General features: G+C 39.5%; 4 protein-coding genes across 4 annotated transcripts; 1 reads left to right on the top strand and 3 right to left on the bottom strand.

Moving 5' to 3' along the window:
* Positions 1-705: 705 nt before the first annotated feature.
* LOC125478494 (protein LIFEGUARD 2-like) lies at positions 706-2,243 on the bottom strand. Its single transcript, XM_048586675.1, has 4 exons — positions 1,950-2,243; positions 1,737-1,850; positions 1,097-1,254; positions 706-993 (listed from the first exon to the last, which is right to left on the bottom strand). Exons 1-4 carry the CDS (start codon positions 2,194-2,196, stop codon positions 706-708), a joined length of 807 nt encoding a protein of 268 aa, XP_048442632.1. The 5' UTR covers positions 2,197-2,243.
* Positions 2,244-7,655: 5,412 nt separating this feature from the next.
* LOC103957195 (protein LIFEGUARD 4) lies at positions 7,656-9,323 on the bottom strand. Its single transcript, XM_009369307.3, has 4 exons — positions 8,959-9,323; positions 8,746-8,859; positions 8,108-8,265; positions 7,656-8,004 (listed from the first exon to the last, which is right to left on the bottom strand). The coding sequence occupies exons 1-4, from the start codon at positions 9,206-9,208 to the stop codon at positions 7,798-7,800; spliced, it is 729 nt and encodes a 242-aa protein (XP_009367582.2). The 5' UTR covers positions 9,209-9,323; the 3' UTR covers positions 7,656-7,797.
* A 4,073-nt stretch (positions 9,324-13,396) lies between these two features.
* LOC103957194 (histone-lysine N-methyltransferase, H3 lysine-9 specific SUVH6) lies at positions 13,397-16,499 on the top strand. The gene is given in 2 exon segments (XM_009369306.3): positions 13,397-13,555; positions 13,558-16,499. Coding segments are annotated over 2 exon segments (2,625 nt in total). The 5' UTR covers positions 13,397-13,531; the 3' UTR covers positions 16,159-16,499.
* A 1,585-nt stretch (positions 16,500-18,084) lies between these two features.
* On the bottom strand, positions 18,085-18,966 carry LOC103957276 (protein PELPK1). The gene has a single exon (XM_009369421.3). It carries the CDS (start codon positions 18,883-18,885, stop codon positions 18,313-18,315), a length of 573 nt encoding a protein of 190 aa, XP_009367696.2. The 5' UTR covers positions 18,886-18,966; the 3' UTR covers positions 18,085-18,312.
* Between the last annotated feature and the right edge of the window lie 956 nt (positions 18,967-19,922).

The raw sequence follows: 19,922 nt of genomic DNA, 5'->3' as shown, positions 1-19,922 counted from the left end.
GAAGTTGGACCAATTTAAAATCACCCCTGATTAAACCGTTATTCATACTTAACATTAAACCCAACAGCCTAAAATTAACCCATCAGTAAACCAAATCATTCAATGCAAGTGCAACTCCCTAATTTTCAAACAAAATTAGACGGATGACGTGGTCAAATACACTTACACAAGTGTTCCCGGAACAAAGTAGGGACTCCGGATGACGACGTGATCGAACACAGTTGCACCAAGTTTCAGATTTAGGCGCCTCAAACTAGTGCGCCTCCTGGTCATTCTACACTTCTTACTTTATTACGCTTGGAGGACTTTCCGTAGTAGCATTGTCTTGTGATCCCCAAAATAGGAGATGATGGAACAGAAAGGCAGAAAAAGAGCAAAGCGAGGCCCCTTCCGGCTCCACTAACCAGGTCCAATGGGACTTTGGAAGGACAATGATTGTCTGCCCTCCCACTTCCGGTGCTCTTTCGTACTCTCCTGTTTTGTGTGGTCACGATAAAGCACTGGAAGTGAGAGGGTAGACAATCCTTGTCCTTTTGGAATCAAGATAGTTTTCAAATCACGAGTCCGAAAAATGGACAGAATAATTCAAACCAATCATTTCAAATTTTACAAGCCTCATTTGTCCACCCTGCTAAACCACCTCACAAAAACCAAAGGTCCTCATGTCTCTCCCCCTCTCTTGAATAGTTCGAATTACGGGGTCTGTCAGCTCCCGATTGCGAGATCTGGAGAGTTGAAACCCCAAGCAACTATTGACAAACAGAAATCTCCTACTATGGGATAATGAACCAACGAAACACGTTTACAAACGGTGAGAAGAGCTAGGAAGAGGTTGATGATATCCAAATACAAGGAAACTGCAGCCCAAATGTACTCGTCGTAACAGTATCGCTTGATCAAGTTGTCCGTGTCATACACAATATACCCACAAAATATGATCGACGCCAAGCAACCATATATCATCACTGATATCTTATCAAGCGGGAAGAAAACCTGCAATCAAGAACAAACAAACCCAAGGCTTAAAAACGCGAAAACACAAAACATAGACACAACAGGGAGTGTGTTCGTTCAATCAAATAAACACAGCAGGTACCTGAATCAGACCAAATACGATCAGAACCAGTAGAGCTCCGAACAAGAAAGGACCAAGAAAGTTGAAATCTTGGCCTCTCCTTGCAGCCCAAAATGTGTACAAGGTCAGACCAACTACGACCACTGCCGTCAGAATAACTGACTCCAAAATCACCTTCCCTGTTTCAATTCACCAAGTTACATAATTTCACAATGTCATCCAATTGGTTATCAAAGGGGACAACGAAAAGGGCTAGAGACCACTCGATAACTTGCAAACCTCAAAAGTGACCAACAACATGATTAATTTGATGATTTTACGGATATAATTTGAGAAAATATTTTGGCTAAGTGACGGTGATGCTCACTACCCATTGATATTACCGTTTGATTTTCTATCATCTGCACAGATTTCGAAAATCAAACTTATCTAACGGTAATTAATAAGGGGATGGGCGTTGCCATCAATTTAGGATGGTAAGCAAAAATGCAGTCTTAACTCCATCAAGCATTTTCCCTTTTTAGATTAAAAAACTCCATAAATCACAAGAACAAGAGGGTTAAGACGACTCCCTAATTACATCAAATTATCAAAATTAAATATTTACATCACAAAAATACCCAAAAAAAATAATAATAGAGGAAAGTTCATCAGCACTCACCGCTAGTAAATGCACAAGTCAAACCGACGACAAATGCCAGTGAGATGGTAAAAATTCCCAGTAAAAGGTAATTAACCGGATGCTTCTGGTGGTAATAGTACAGCGGGCACAGCACTGCAAACCAAAAAACAAATTAAAAAAACCCTAAATTTCACAACAAACTCACAGAAATCCCCCAAAAAAATCAAAATTTCACAGAAATTTGAAGCGTACCGATGAAAGCCGTGATGATGAGAACGATGTGCGCTAGGCCGGCGCCGGTGCTGACAAAGAAGTTAGCCACCGGCCGGACCGAAACGACGCCGGCGCCTACAGCGATGGTGGCGAGTAATTGGATGGCAACGATCGCGTAGATTTTGCGGATGAAGGACCACCGGAGCTCGGGGCTCTCGAGCATCATAGGGTAAAGCAGCCTCGGTCCGGCCTCCGGATCACTCTTCCGAAACGCCTGATTCCACATCTTCGTCTTCTCCGATTTGCTCAGATTAAGATCGTCGAGTGTTTGGCTGCCGGGATTCCTTGCGGGAAAGCGAAGGAAAGTTCGGGGCGTGGAGGTTTAATAAGTAGAACACAACCCGCACCGCGCAGTTAGAGACTTTCGCGACGGGTCGCGCGTACACGTGTGAGGGATTGGCTGTTGGATTTGGAAGTGACACGTGGCGCTTTGGAGGTTCTGGATGTGTCTCGGGTGTGCCTTTGTGGCGAAGGAAAGTTGCTGTTTGGTGACGGGTGCTGTGGAGGTTATCGTTTTGGGAATGAATTGGAGAGTATATTCTTTGGCAATTCCCCAATTGTTTACTTTTTTTTTTATTAAGTTGGTTGCTTTCCAGCTTAAATTCTTTTTAAAACTGTTTTTTTTCCCTAGTAATTTGATGCTAAAAAAATGCTTGTTTTACCTTGTGAAAGTGTTTTCCCCCGACTTTTTTCACTCCATGAACAGGAGCGTGCAAAAGAGAAAAAGAGTGAAAAATGTTCGTTTTATCTTGAGAAGTATTTTTTCGCGACTTTTTGCACTTGATAAACACAAGGTTGTAGAAATAAAAAGAGTACATAAATTATTTTACATAATTGTTTGTCTAATGTGCGTAGTTCACAATACTTAAATGGAAGATAGTAGATGAAATTTTGCTTCATTAAGTTCTTCTCTGAACAAGATATCCATTTTTTTTGTTAGAAAAAATCTTTGTTAAATTCCCAAATTGAACGTCATATAGATAATCATAAATGATAAACATGTCGACGTGTTAGTGATACACTATCAATATTAAATAACACAAACAAGTGTCGTGCGTAGAGAATTTCTAAAGGGAAGTAATTTTCACGCTCCCCCTTTAGTTTATTACACACCTGCTTTACTTCTGCCAATCTGATCGATACCAATGACAAAATTAAACAAGAATGTGTTGAGAAGAAAAAATGATTGTGTTTATCATTTTTAATCAATAATTAGGATAGTAATAATTTTCACAATCAGTACAAAGCTTTTCTACAAAATCAAACGATAACAATGGACAAAATTAATCAGAAATGTGTAAGAAAAGAAAAAAGATGTGTGTTTCTCATTTTTAACCAATGATTATGATAGTAATAATTTTCAACATCAATTGAAAGATTTTCAATGGCTCAATACATGCATAGTAAAACGGTTCGTCTTTTCCCTCACGGCACATGAGATGAGAAGACATACATTATGTCAAAGACATGAATGTTCTTATAGAAATTTGACGAACCAATCTAGCATGTTCAAAATTTAGCATGGCCACGGCACATGAGATGAGAAGACATACATTATGTCAAAGACATGAACGTTCTTATAGAAATTTGACAAACCAATCTAGCATGTTCAAAATTTAGCATGGCCAGACTTGTGGTCATGAGAAGGCTAAAATGCTACTATTAGTCTTTTTGGCCCCCCGAAAATGGTGGATAACTATAAAGAAAAGTGAGACAAATATGATAGCTAAAATAGAAGAAGTGAGAGGAGAATGTTGTTATTTAGTTTGGCTTAGTTGTTTATAGGGATCAAACACAATATACAAACAAATATACTTAAATTTTTTAAGTTGTTGAGGTTAAGGCAACTCTCAAACTGGCTCTGCCACTACAAGTTACACTAATTTGTAGCGTGATAACATATCAAACATAATTGTAGTATCGAATGAAAGATCAAACTTAAAATCGGACATACATATCCTATTGGATCGAGTAAGGGTTGGAGTACTTAAGGGTTATTAAGTTCATATAATTATCCAATTTTTAGAGGTAATTCTAAACTTGTCTCAATCTTTTAAAACATTTCAATTACCTAATGTTTTAAAAACCATCCGTTAAATCACCAGCGTTAAATGGATCCCTAGACCGGGCTCGTTTAACTGAACAAAGTTAACGTTTAACTTGGTTAAAAGAAATCAATTTGAGAATTCGAAACTTCGAAATGATGACAATGTCATCACTTAACGCCCTTGACATAAGAGCAACTCCACCCTAGCCTCATAGGCTAGCACTTAGCCCAAAAAATGGACCAGCCTCCCTCATTCAGCTCCACCCCAGCCCAAGCCAGGTTATAGGCCAGCCCATAATCGACAGACCTGTTGATTGGCCCATATAACGCCATGTTGACGCCAGCGTGGCGTCAGAGGCCGTTTGAATTTTTTTTTGCGCCAGGCGCGTGGGAAGCACACGCAACTGGGCGCGCGTCGTCGACAAGAATCCAGAGCCAGGTCCCACTTGCGTAGGCGCACTTAGCGAACTGATAGGGAGGCCATGTGGCTGATTATGGGCCTTTGGATTTCCGACGGCTAGTTTTCTGAACCGTTGGATTTCCAATGGTCAAAAAAATTTGAATTTGAAATCCAACGGCTAGTGACATGGCTTGATCTGGACCGTCCGATTCAGAGATCAACAATCCACGTTTTTCCACTAGAAATTAAAAAAAAAAAAGCACAATGGTTAGAATTATGACCGTTGGCCACGTGTGAACGTATAGGCTATTGGATTTGAATATTTTTCAAATCTAACGGTCCAGATTAATTACCTAAATTAAAATTTATAAAAAAATTAATTAAAATTGTTAAAAAATACAAAAAAAATTAAATTTTTTTTTCCTATAAATACTGAACCATCATCTTCCACCTTACACCATATTTCAATATTTTCAACACTTTCTACCAAAGCTTTCATATACTTTTTGTGTGAAAAAAAATACCAAGAATCTCATCCTTTCTTTTTTTGTCTATATAAACCCTACATCCCTACATCCATCTTCATCGTTTTCAAATCTTGAGTTCTTACAATGTCTTCTTCAAGGAGAGTGTATAAACAGTTTGAGGAGTAACAGAAAAGATTGTTGGCACAACAGGAAGAATTGGTCAATCTCAAGGAAGGTGAAGGTGGAGATGAGGCTTTCGCAATGGAGGAAGATGATGATGATTACCATAAAAGGTAGAAGGCCTCACATTCCTGCCGTGTTATGGAAGTTGTGGGTCAGATATCCAAACCCAGACGTGTTGCAAACTTCATTAGAAAGAGGGAAAAACGAGGTACAAATCTTTTAGAAAATTATTTTATCGCCAACTATGTGTTTGTTTGACAAAATCATAAGTGCTATTTGCAACCATGATCAATAATTTGTGCAAAAAATGATGTTTTTCATGTTCTAGGTCTTCTTCCTGAGCAAAAGGTTACTGCTACATTGCGGATGCTTGCATATGGAGCATCTACATATCAAGTGGATGAGATAACGAGGATGGGAAAATCAACTGTTCTGGAGTCTCTAATGCGGTTTTGCTCCACAATCGAAGCCTTTTATACGAAGGAGTACCTTCGAAAACCGACGCCTATGGATCTGCGAAGGCTACTAAGGAAGGGTGAAATATGCATGATTGGAAGTATCGACTGCATGCATTGGACTTGGAAAAACTGTCTAAGTGCGTGGCAAGGAGCGTATGGTGACAGAAAATGAGCCAAAAGTATCATTTTGGAAGTAGTGGCTTCATTTGATACATGGATTTGACATGCATTTTTTGGTGTTCCAAGAACTCAGAATGACATAAATGTCCTTACCCAATCTCCAGTCTTCGACGAATTGCTGCAAGGAAAAGCACCCAGAGTCACATATTCAGTCAATGGCCATACATACGAATTGTTGTACTATGTTGCAGACGGAATTTACCCAAGGTGGACAACGTTTGTCAAAACAGTCTCGCATCCACAAAGTGAAAAAGAAAAATACTTTGCAAAATGTCAAGAAGGGTGTAGGAAGGATGTGGAACGTTGTTTTGGTATCCTGCAAGCTCGTTGGGTGATTGTGAGGTGAGTTGCTAGAATGTTTGATGTCGAGGCACTTTGATCCATCATGATCACGTGTATCATTCTCCACAACATGATTATGGAAGATGAGTATGATTATGATGCCGTCGACGAATACGATCCATACACAATGAACAACTCAAAAACACGTATCTGTTGTGCTCATGACGGCACTGAAGATCCCATGCAACATGAGCCATTGGAACGGGATAGACATTACAATTAATTGATCGCTGAGTGGTACACTTCATTGTAAGAGCCATATTGGCACTGTACCCGTGAAAGTGACTTGATTGAGCACCAATGGGGATTGTAACAAGGTCAAGATAATTAAAAGGATCTTGTGGTGGAACAATAAAGTTCTTAGTTTATTTAGTGTGTTTTTTTTTTTTAAGTTTATTTGATGAGTTTATGTAATTTTATTTAGTATGTTTTTTTAAGCTTATTTGATGAGTTTATGTAATTGTATTATGATAATGACACGTGGCGTGACGAGATTGGTTAAAAATTCTATCCAAAATTAAAACAATTTTTTTATTTATTATTTTATAAAAAATTTAATAATATTTTAAATGGGCTGGATGCCAGGGCATTTTGTAAGATGGAAATGCATTTGACCTATTACTATTCATTGTAGTGTATCACTGTTCACTGAATGGATTAAATAGGCTGGATGCTGATGCATTTTTTTAAGGGTGAAGTTGCTCTAATGAATATCTATTTTTCACAGCTATTTGAAATATTTTAAGAAGTTGGACCAATTTAAAATCACCCCTGATTAAACAGTTATTCATACTTAACATTAAACCCGACAGTCTAAAATTAACCCATCAGTAAACCATGTCATTCAATGCAAGTGCAACTCCCTAATTTTCAAACAAAATTAGACGGATGACGTGATCAAATACACTTACACAAGTGTTCCCGGAACAAAGTAGGGACTCCGGATGACGACGTGATCGAACACAGTTGCACCAAGCTTCAGATTTAGGCGCCTCAAACGAGTGCGCCTCCTAGTCATTCTACACTTCTGACTTTATTACACTTGGAGGACTTTCCGCAGTAGCATTGTCTTGTGATCCCCAAAAGAGGAGATGATGGAACAGAAAGGCAGAAAAAGAGCAAAGTGAGGCCCCTTCCGGCTCCACTAACCAGGTCCAATGGGATTTTGGAAGGACAAGGATTGTCTGCCCTCCCACTTCCGGTGCTCTTCCGTGCCCTCCTGTTTTGTGTACTTCCGGTGCTCTTCCGTGCCCTCCTGTTTTGTGTGGTCACGATAAAGCACTGGAAGTGAGAGGGTAGACAATCCTTGTCCTTTTGGAATCAAGATAGTTTTCAAATCACGAGTCCGAAAAATGGACAGAATAATTCAAACCAATCATTTCAAATTTTACAGGCCTCATTTGTCCACCCTGCTAAACCACCTCACAAAAACCAAAGGTCCTCATGTCTCTCCCCCTCTCTTGAATAGTTCGAATTACGGGGTCTGTCAGCTCCCGATTGCGAGATCTGGAGAGTTGAAACCCCAAGCAACTATTGACAAACAGAAATCTCCTACTATGGGATAATGAACCAACGAAACACATTTACATACTACAATACACAAAAATCTTCCATGAACATCAACTATTAATCAGTGTATTATAAGAGTTTAGTTGTTTATGACATTCACAATTAATCCTAAACCATAACGACGACAATATGTAATCGCATTTGGGGGAACAAAAGAGACGAACCAATCAAGAATATCTTCTCAACTGTCGGCCGCCCTAAAAACGGTGAGAAGAGCTAGGAAGAGGTTGATGATATCCAAATACAAGGAAACTGCAGCCCAAATGTACTCGTCGTAAGAGTATCGCTTGATCAAGTTGTCCGTGTCATACACAATATACCCACAAAATATGATCGACGCCAAGCAACCATATATCATCACTGATATCTTACCAAGCGGGAAGAAAACCTGCAATCAAGAACAAACAAGCCCAAGGCTTAAAAACGCGAAAACACAAAACATAGACACAACAGGGGGTGTGTTCGTTCAATCAAATAAACACAGCAGGTACCTGAATCAGACCAAATACAATCAGAACCAGTAGAGCTCCGAACAAGAAAGGACCAAGAAAGTTGAAATCTTGGCCTCTCCTTGCAGCCCAAAATGTGTACAAGGTCAGACCAATTACGACCACTGCCGTCAGAATAACTGACTCCAAAATCACCTTCCCTGTTTCAATTCACCAAGTTACATAATTTCACAATGTCATCCAATTGGTTATCAAAGGAGACAACGAAAAGGGCTAGAGACCACTCGATAACTTACAAACCTCAAAAGTGACCAACAACATGATTAATTTGATGATTTTACGGATATAATTTGAGAAAATATTTTGGCTAAGTGACGGTGATGCTCACTGCCCATTGATATTACCGTTTGATTTTCTATCAACTGCACAGATTTCGAAAATCAAACTTATCTAACGGTAATTAACAAGGGATGGGCGTTGCCATCAATTTAGGATGGTAAGCAAAAATGCAGTCTAACTCCATCAAGCATTTTCCCTTTTTAGATTAAAAAACTCCATAAATCACAAGAACAAGAGGGTTAAGACGACTCCCTAATTACATCAAATTATCAAAATTAAATATTTACATCACAAAAATACCCAAAAAAAAAAATAATAGAGGAAAGTTCATCAGCACTCACCGCTAGTAAATGCACAAGTCAAACCGACGACAAATGCCAGTGAGATGGTAAAAATTCCCAGTAAAAGGTAATTAACCGGATGCTTCTGGTGGTAATAGTACAGCGGGCACAGCACTGCAAACCAAAAAACAAATTAAAAAAACCCTAAATTTCACAACAAACTCACAGAAATCCCCCAAAAAAATCAAAATTTCACAGAAATTTGAAGCGTACCGATGAAAGGCGTGATGATGAGAACGATGTAGAGCGCCAGGCCGGCGCCGGTGCTGACAAAGAAGTTAGCCACCGGCCGGACCGAAACGACGACGGCGCCTACAGCGATGGTGGCGAGTAATTGGATGGCAACGATCGCGTAGATTTTGCGGATGAAGGACCACCGGAGCTCGGGGCTCTCAAGCATCATAGGGTAAAGCGGCCTCAGTCCGGCCTCCGGATCACTCTTCCGAAACGCCTGATTCCACATCTTCGTCTTCTCCGATTTGCTCAGATTAAGATCGTTATCGAGTGTTTGGCTGCCGGGATTCCTTGCGGGAAAGCGAAGGAAAGTTCGGGCCGTGGAGGTTTAATAGGTAGAACACAACCCGCCCCGTGCAGTTAGAGACTTTCGCGACGGGTTGTGCGTACACGTGTGAGGGATTGGCGGTTGGATTTGGAAGTGACACGTGGCGGTTTGGAGGTTCTGGATGTGTCTCGGGTGTGCCTTTGTGGCGAAGGAAAGTTGCTGTTTGGTGACGGGTGCTGTGGAGGTTATCGTTTTGCGAAGGAAATGGGCTAGGTCAGCATATTCTTTGGCAATTCCCCAATTGTTTACTTTTTTTTCATTAAGTAGGTTGCTTTCCAGCTTAAATTCTTTTTAAAACTGTTTTTTTTTCCCTAGTAATTTGATGCTAAAAAAAATGCTTGTTTTACCTTGTGAAAGTGTTTTCCCCCGACTTTTTTTTCAATCCATGAACAGGAGCGTGCAGAAGAGAAAAAGAGCAAAAAATGTTCGTTTTATCTCGAGAAGTATTTTTTCGCGACTTTTTGCACTTGATAAACACAAGGTTGTAGAAATAAAAAGAGTACATAAATTATTTTACATAATTGTTTGTCTAATGGGCGTGGTTCACAGTACTTAAATGGAAGATAGTAGACGAAATTTTGCTTCATTAAGTTCTTTTCTGAACAAGATATCCATTTTTTTGTTAGAAAAAATCTTTGTTAAATTCCCAAATTGAACGTCGTATAGATAATTATAAATGATAAACCTGTCAACGTGTTAGTGATACACTATCAATATTAAATAACACCAACAAGTGCCGTGCGTAGAGAATTTCTAAAGGGAAGTAATTTTCACACTCCCCCTTTAGTTTATTACACATCCGCTTTATTTCTGCCAATCTGATCGATACCAATGACAAAATTAAACAGGAATGTGTAGAGAAGAAAAAATGATTGTGTTTATCATTTTTAATCAATAATTAGGATAGTAATAATTTTCACGATCAGTACAAAGCTTTTCTACAAAATCAAACGATAACAATGGACAAAATTAAACAGGAATGTGTAAGAAAAGAAAAAAGATGTGTGTTTCTCATTTTTAATCAATGATTATTATAGTAATAATTTTCAACATCAATTGAAAGATTTTCAATGGCTCAATACATGCATAGTAAAACGGTTCGTCTTTTCCCTCACGGCACATGAGATGAGAAGACATACATTATGTCAAAGACATGAACGTTCTTATAGAAATTTGACGAACCAATCTAGAATGTTCAAAATTTAGCATGGCTAGACTTGTGGTCATGGGAAGGCTGAAATGCCACTATTAGTCTTTTTGGCCCCCGAAAATGGTGGATAACAATAACTTGTCACCAGTTGTCCTCCTTTATAAAAAAATAAAAATAAAACTTTAGCATGTTTAAAATTTAACCGGAAAGAAGAAAGGAAGAAGAACTGGTCAAATGGAAGGGACAGCAGTTCATCATGTTATTTGCATCCTGTCAATTAGCTTCTTGCTTACTTGCATTGCTGCAGGGAAACCGAATGGCGTGAGCGTCGAATTCATACACATATACTCAGCAGCGTCGCCACTCTACCCTGGAAATATTTCTTTTGAAGAAGAAATTCACAGACTAATACACCGATCTAATCTCCGAGCTCAACATATTGATGCTACCATTGCACCATCACCACCAATGTATCACAAACTGCACACAACCCTCTCGATGATTTGATCCTTCATAAACTCGAATATTACCCTCCGGTCTTTTACCTTGTGGCAGTTGGCCTTGTCACTTTCAACACGAGTTTTCGAGCAAGATCATTCAAATCATACTACTTGTATGTTGACACTGGAAGCAAACTCATGTGGACACAGTGCGAGGATTATCACAAACACCAGTGCTTTCCTACTAAGCAACCCTTTCCCTAACAGCCAATCCGAATCTTATAAGCCTCTCCAATGCAATCGTCATTCCCCTTGCACTTCTGCGCCTGGGACACAGCGTCATGGGTGGCCAAGAGGTCCGCTCCATTCTCGCAGGTACGATTTGATATCTGTTAGATACATATGTATATGTGTGTGTGTGCGCATGTACATTTACAAGAAATTTCTAAAATACGACATCCTACGTGTTTTATAATACCTTTGATCCACGTATTCGCAATGACATGGATAGCGTATTTTACTTTTGCTTTCGTTGTTGCTTGCAGGTAAAACTTTCTATTTCTTGCCAAGCAGAGGGCGACCACAGCCTATAGAAAACTTGTGTTTGGTTGCTTATGACACCAAGAACATAAAATTCGGCAGGCAGGAAGACTTCAACATTGCCGGAATACTGGGTTTGGAAAACGCTCCCATTTCCTTTCCAATTATCCCATCTTACCGATGGAGCATTCTCATTCTGCTTACCACGCCAAAGAGACATTCAAACATATCAAAGATCTGGCGCAGACATACCCCAACCACCAGAGTACGCGTCACGACATTAGTTCTCCTTCCAAGGCATAAGCGTGCACGGAGAAAAGCTTCTAACAGATCCAACAGCATCTGCCACTGCCATACAAGATGGAGGCAAAACCAGAGGGTGTGTCTTGGTAGCACACTTTCTAATCTGTCACACCTGCTTACAAGGCACTTACTGAGTTTCTGGAGATGTATTTTATGCACTTTCCTCGCGCTGTTAATACTAAGAGTCCTACGAGAGTGCCTAACTTTGATCTATGCTACGAATGGAAACTGCCTCTAGGGTTCAAAATGCTCACCTTGATGTAATACCTGCATATGAAACTTGGCCCGTAAGAAAAAATTTATCGTTTGAATATAATTGAGATTTAGTCGTATTCTTAAACTGACTCCAAATCAAACTTAAATTTTAAGTGGGATCAACGTAATCTTTTAGTAGATTCTCAAGTTATGCCTATAATTAATGCTCACAAGTTACAACTTCTCCAAAGACTCCAATGCAAACACTATATAAACCCCCAAGTCATTTTTAGAGTTCTAGATCCCCTTCATACGTTCATTCATTACTCATCAAGGCTTATTTCACAAGGTATTAAGTCTTTTTGAAATTTTACGAGCGCGTTATATAACGTTACGTGACGGTGTGCCAGTCGCATCCTATTGTTGTTCTAATGTGTTAAGTACTAATAAAGTACACAGTGCTCTCACGCCATTCAATGAACGCCATGTCACTTGTTGGGAGACGTGACGAAACGTCTCCCAAAACACCTCCGAGCCAAAACGCCGCGTTCCGCGAAAGGAAAATAAATCGTTGGGGTCGTCGTCTTCCTTGCTCACATCGCGTCATTTCGCGAGATCGCCGCTGACGCGCGCGCTAAGCTTGCAGAGTGTGCCAAACACTCCCCAAATCACTTCCCCGAAACCCTAATTCTCTTCTCAAATCGCTCAAAAATCGCACTTCTCCTGCAATCGCCCGACTGCTACGCCGGATTATCCGTCGACTAGTAAGTTTTTCTTCGTTCGTTTTCTCTGTTTCTACTTTAAATCGTTGTTTGTTTATACTTTGAGATTAATTAGTATATAATTAATCGCTGTTATTCTTAATTACTGTAGGTTTTGAGATATGTAGCTGTTCCTTAATTGGTTTTGTTGTTAGATTCGACCGTTGCGAATAATTGTGGTTGTAATGATTTACTATGAATTTTAGGTTTTTGAGCAATTATCGTTACGTTTTAGTTTGATTTGGAATTGGAATGGGGGTCGTTGAAGCGATGCAACATCCGGAATCTTCGAGGCGAATTGCTTCACTTAATGGTAGTCATTCTGAGGGGAGATTGGGACGATCCATGGAAAATGGAGAGTGCTCTTTCCGTGCTCCTAAGTTAAAGAGGCGTACAGTCTATGCGGTTCGTGATTTTCCCCTGGGGTGCGGACGGTTTGGTCAGTTAAGGGAAAATTTGAGATGTCACGAGGGGGCTGCTTCTGGGGGAAATTTTGACAGTGTACCAACAGAAAATTTGGTTAGTAGGGGTGAAAATGGCGATGCACGCGGGGTTGACAAGCTCGGGCGCTCAATTGATCATGTGGATGAGACTGACTTGATGAATGGTAAGGATGCGGGTACTGTGGAGAGAATTGAATCAGTGGCAACCTTAGAGCATGAAATTTCTGATTTGCCAAATGATCTACATGGGTTAAAGAATTCGAGACGGGTTGAAGAGGCAGCTTCTGTTGTTGCTGCTGAGCCTTTGATTAGTGGGGGTAATGACGATGATGAACAAAGGGTTGAAATGCGAATGGTACCTGCTGGTTCAATCAATGAGACTGCATTGAATAATGGTAAGGCTTTTGGTACCGTGGAGACTGTGGATTTAAATGCATTGCTGAATGAAATATCTGATTCGTTGAAGGACCCACTTCAGCTTGGTGTGGCTACACCAAATGAAGAGATGTCTTCTGTTCTGCCTGATTCACCACCCAATGGATCCATCTCCATTTCTAATGGAAATGGTCTGGAGAAGACTGCAGTTAAAAAATATCCTCCTCGAAGAATAGTATCAGCCGTTCGGGACTTCCCTCCTCTTTGTGGAAGAAATCCTGCCCTGGAGGCGAAGAATTTTGGTCAAGAGAGGTCTGCTATGGATGGCGAACCATCATCATTGAAAACAACAAAGACTACTGTGAGACAAACAGGTGAGGATGTTCAAGATAGGGAGTTTCACAAGAGTGAACATGGAGGGGATATTTCTCTACTAATTGGGGACAAGGTTCAACCAAAATGCAAGGGACATGCTGTACAAGAATTGGAAAGGCACGATGATGTAAATTCTGAAATGAACGTGGTTTCAGAAGATGCTAAAAAAATTTGCCATGAACTTTCTCAAGGACACGATGTATTTCAAGACACAGGGAGTGTTGAACATTCAGAGGAGGGAGTGGGGAAGGAGATGGTGGTATACCATGCAAAGGAAAGTCCAAGCGAGACAGGCTTAAGTAAACCTTATTATCATAATCAATTGCACGAAGAAGATTTTGAAAGATCGGAAATTATGTCGGAAAAAGCGGTTGTAATGGGTTTGATGACTGCGTCAAACTGTCCGTGGAGGATGGGAAAAGCGGGCGACCTACATAAACTAGAAGGTGGAAGTAGCGAAAGAAAACAAAAGAAGCTTGATGTGAAATGTCAGATAGAAGGATCTAAGGCTGTTTCCAGGAAAAAAGCTGACTCAGACATTGGAGGAAAGTCTCCAAAGAATATTCTTCCTATATCACAAATGAGTGCTTATGAAGGTACACGTCAGCTTGTTATCTGGGACAAGGAGTATTCTCTTGAGCTTGACCAGAAAGAAGACTTTTATGTGAGTCCAAGATCAGGTTGTTCTGATGTATGTCCTCCTCCTTTTGGTACTAGTAGTTCAACTAGCAAAGTTCGTGATAATACCCGAAACACGGTGAGGGAGACATTGCGTTTGTTCCAAGCTCTCTGTAGGAAGCTTTTGCGGGAGGAAGAGGGCAAGTCAAAGGAAGGAGGAGTTCCTCGCAAAAGGGTTGATTATTCAGCTGCAAAGATCCTCAAGGATAAAGGAAAATATGTAAATACGGGCAAACAAATCCTGGGAACTGTGCCGGGAGTTGAAGTTGGCGATGAGTTTCATTACAGAGTGGAACTTACTATTGTTGGCCTTCATCGCCAGATTCAAGGTGGTATAGATTATGTAAAGCATGGTGGGAAGATCCTTGCAACCAGTATCGTTGCATCTGGTGGCTATGCGGATGATTTGGATAATTCAAGTTCCTTGATTTATACAGGCCAAGGAGGAAATGTGATGAATACTGATAAGGAACCTGAAGATCAGAAGCTTGAACGGGGAAACCTTGCTTTAAAGAATAGTATGGATGAAAAAAATCCTGTTAGAGTGATCCGTGGCTCTGAAGAAGGAAGAAGTAAGACATATGTATATGACGGACTATATTTGGTAGAGAAATGTTGGCAGGATATGGGGTCTCATGGTAAGCTTGTTTTCAAGTTTCAACTTGACAGAATCCGAGATCAACCAGAGCTTGCTTGGAAAGAAGTGAAGAAGTCCAAAAAATATAAAGTACGGGAAGGTCTATGCATTGATGATATTTCAGCAGGGAAAGAGTCCATTCCTATCTGTGCTGTGAATACCATAGATGATGAGAAACCTCCACCATTTGTATACATGACTAGCATGATATATCCAGATTGGTGCCGCCCAGTTCCTCCCAAGGGTTGTAGCTGTATTGTTGAATGCTCAGATTCTGAGAAATGTTCTTGTGCAGTTGAGAACGGAGGTGAGATCCCATATAACTTCAATGGTGCTATTGTTGAAGCAAAGTCCCTTGTGTATGAGTGTGGTCCTTCTTGTAAGTGTCCTCCTTCTTGTTACAATAGAGTTAGCCAGCGTGGTATCAAATTTCAGCTTGAAATCTTCAAAACTGAATCAAGGGGTTGGGGAGTGAGATCCCTAAATTCCATTCCTTCGGGAAGTTTTATATGTGAGTATATAGGAGAGCTCCTGGAAGAGAAGGAAGCTGAAGAAAGAACTGGGAATGATGAGTACCTGTTTGATATTGGGAATAACTACAGCGACAATTCTCTTTGGGATGGACTTTCAACCCTCATGCCTGATGCACAATCAAGTTCTCATGGAGTAGTGGGGGAAGGTGGATTCACCATTGATGCAGTAGAGTACGGCAATGTGGGAAGATTTATCAACCATAGTTGTTCTCCTAATCTTTATGCCCAAAATGTCCTCTATGATCATGATGACGCTAGAATTCCTCACATCATGTTCTTTGCTGCTGAGAACATTCCTCCTTTGCAAGAGTTGACTTACCATTACAATTATATGATAGACCAGGTTCGTGATTCTAATGGCAAGATAAAGAAGAAGAGTTGCTATTGTGGTTCTCCAGAGTGCACTGGCAGACTTTATTGAGGCAGACATCGGAGGAGAATTCTGGGCTACTCGAAAGAGGTGATTTCTAATTACTGGAGGTATCGTTAATGTCAAAGCTTTAGATGAAGTTTGAAATGATGACCATTTTTCTTTGGTAGTTGAGCGACGCTCGACTGTTTGGTTTCGGATGCTTGGTTGTGAAGAGGACGACTAAAAGTACTAATTTACTTGTGTTTGTTGCCACAAGGCCTGTTGGCTATAGATCTAATGTTATACGAAGACAAAGGATCATTGTTCCTAGGGAGCAATATTTTTGCTTTTTTGTGTTTTACACATTGTGTTTCCTTTATAGATATGTTCGTGTTTTCAAATTTCAACCATTACATGTGTTTTCATATATGACCAAATAACTAGGGGACCTTCTACGCCCAACTTTTATCTCTAGACACTCAATAATGAAATTTTTATTTCTAATTATGCTCTTGTTCATTCCACACGGTTGTCACTGTTGGATGTGAGATCTGCACACAACTCTCCCCTGCGTGAGCGATGAACTCTTGTCAATTTGAAGGTGCCCTAGCAAAGCCTTGAGTCGGCTCTTAGACTCTCTTACAAAATTAGTTGTTCTCAGGTGTGCCACTGCTAGCTAAGACTAACAGATTGTTTAAGTTTAGATGTCTTATATGTCGCTTGCTTGTGCCACAAGTAAACTAGTCTTCTTATCAAATGATTTTCTTGTGGAGGGGTTAAGTCCATATTTAAGTTCTTTTCTATGCCTTGAAGACAAGGACTTTATATTTCTCTTGTATTGAATGCCAAAACAAAGAACACAAACTGATCATTGATGATTCAAATCAATTTGCAATCCTTGTAAGAAAAGTAAAGACAGAAAGCAAAGCAAAGTAAAATAAAGTGAGAACTATAAGAAAAATGTATGCAAATACTTATGGAATGTTAGTTAAAAGGACAGTAAATAACATCAAGGGACCATAACTCGAAAGTAAATGATAAATACAAGCAATCAGGCAAAGTTTAAATCTATTCGGGCAAGTTGAAATGCCTTCTAGGCAAGTTTTTACAGTTATTGGCAATGTTTTGAGAAAGGACTCTAATACAGGAAATAAGTACTACAAGGGAAAGTAGCAGAGTTATAAATATAAAGGAATGTTTGAACTACAAAGGGAAAATTAGCAACGAGGTTGTAGAGATCTTAGAAGTCCTTTTGTATGTTAAGTTGAGTGACATTTCTTCAATGTGTCTCCTGCCTTTTATAGAAACTGCTTATTTCTTCCAAAGTAAGTTCTCAGTTCAGGTCCAAGTGGTTGGTGTGACTTTGGCAAAGGATATAAGTTTCCCACTTGGATACTTGAGTTTTGATCCTCTTGTATCTATGACTTTGCCATTGAAAATCTTTTCTATAAAAACCAACTGCAAAATCCGTCCTTCAATGTGAACGTTGGTGATAATCTCATTTTTCAATTATTCAACCATTTCATTTTACCGAATTTAATGTTAGTTAGATTAGTGAACATTTATATGTTTTGATGCAACAACAGAATGTTATATGTAACAAGTAGTTTTGTTAGTTCGTTAATTGGTCATATTTCCACCCAAATACGCCACATCAAAAGTAATTAAATACCCAGCAAGCAAACTAGGAGGATAAAGAATTGGATCCTGACCAGGCCCAATGCTCATTTTCAGTCCAAACAGTCACGACTCACTCGTTCACTCCAAACCTTCAAAAAACCCAGCTCAATCGTCTTCCCGTTTATTGACGAATTGATACAAATTTGCGTTGATACATTTTTTTTTTTTAGGAACGAACGACCAAAACGTCGTTTGGAGAAATCCAGAAAGGTATGCTACAATTTTTTTTACAAGTTTTACATGTCTTTTTGCTCTGTTAAAAAATTTTGGGTTCGAGTATTGTTCAGCACACAAGCACCAAGCACATGCAGGAGATGACAGAAGAACAAGAAGCTCATATAAGAATAACATTAACATAACATGTACTCTTCAAATAATATCAATAGTCAAGTACATTATCAGAAATAAACTCAAGATACCATATATAAAGATTATAAAGATACACAAGTATAATCCATCTGTACGGATGGACGCAACATATAACCAGCTGAGATATAGATAAATAAATTACGAGACAAGTCAATTAACCTCCCTATGTAAGATTCAGGGAAGGGTGGATTTGTGTTCAGGTGGGGAGAGTGAAGGGAGGGGTGCGCCCTTGGGGAGGGTTGGGATGGAGGGCAGTGTAGGCTTTGGTAGCTCAGCTGGAAGATGGGGGAGAGTTGGCAATTCAGGCTTAGGCAATGGTGGCAGTTCAGGCTTCGGCAAAGTCGGGAAATTGGGAAGTGGTGGCAATTCAGGCTTTGGAAGCTGAGGCACCTCATGCAAGGTTGGAACATGGGGTACTTCAGCCAACTTGGAGCCTTCAGACTTTGGGACATTTTCGGCTTTAGGTAGTGGAGGCAGCTCAGGCTTTGGAAACTTGGGCAATTCAGGTTTAGGCAATGGCGGTAGCTCAGGCTTTGGAAGCTCATGTGGCAACTCAGGCTTTGGCAGCGACGGGAAATTGGGAAGTGGTGGCAGCTCAGGCTTCGGAAGCTCTGGCACTTGGGGCAAGGAAGTCTCCAGAAGAAAGCGAGCCCCCGCAACCATTTTATCAGAGCTCATAAGTGAGAAAGTAAAGAGCACAAGCAGTGGTAAGACGTAGGCCGGGCGGAGGCCATGATCGACCACCATATTTGAAACTAGCTAGATTAAAAAGGAACGAAGTTATATAGGAGAAATGCAGTTTGCAGTTGTTGCATGCAATTGCAAAGGTACAAGTTGTGTTTTAGCATGAAAATCTAAGCCAGTATTTATAGAGATATATAAAGAGTTGGGTAGCCTTGAAAAACATGGAGCTCTCAAAGGTTAGGTCAATGGGCGTTGGTGTTGTTAGTTCAACTTCTGAACTGCGTATCTATGCTTCATTTCTTTGCTTTCCACAAGTATGTTGACAACTGTATAAGATTGTTTCCCATACAAGCATTTTGTATGTATAAAATATTGAGTGCAAATCTATTAATCTTGGGGAGAGGACATACGTTTTCTATTCCGGCTCTTTTGTGTTAGTTAATCTAACTAGTTGCACTCAAGACTTGTTTACCAATAAAAAGAAGAAGAAAGTTAAAAGACTTCAAAACTTCCGTACGGGAATAGTATAGCACATTCACTATTTTAGATTTAACACGTATTTCAAGACTTGTTAACGAGAAAATGTTAGATAGTTGGAATGTTCGGGTAACGTAATAAAAAGAGTAAGTTTTCATAAAATTAATAAAAAATTAATGATAGTAACAATATTCAATTAAATTTAGACCTAGTTTGGTATTACATTTTTTTTTTCCCACCAAAAACTGCTTCATTTAAAATTAAGCAGTAAAAAAGTATTTGCTAAAAATAAAATATACTGCTTATTTTAAAAGTAATGACCTCTAGATAGAAACTTTTAAAAGCAGCATGTCGGTTATTTTTAAAAACTGTTTTGATAAAAAGCAAAGTTGAACCTTTAGAATATTTTTAATTCCTGTAATAAGTCCATTAATTTTAAACAATGACATTATTTATTCTTTTAGACACTACTTTTCGTACTCACAACACTTTAAAAAACAGTTTATCAAACGCTCAACTACTTTGTTTTGCAGTTGATTATTCTTAAAGTATAGCATAAGCAATTTATTAAAAAAGCACATCTATCCCAAACTTATAAATAGGTTAATGAGACTTTCAAGTAC

The sequence above is a fragment of a genome, unplaced genomic scaffold (genome assembly GCF_019419815.1).
Source record: "Pyrus x bretschneideri cultivar Hongxiangsu unplaced genomic scaffold, Pyrus_bretschneideri_v1 Contig25, whole genome shotgun sequence".
Classification (NCBI taxonomy): Eukaryota; Viridiplantae; Streptophyta; class Magnoliopsida; order Rosales; family Rosaceae; genus Pyrus; species Pyrus x bretschneideri.
This window is presented reverse-complemented; position numbering and strand designations above follow the sequence as displayed.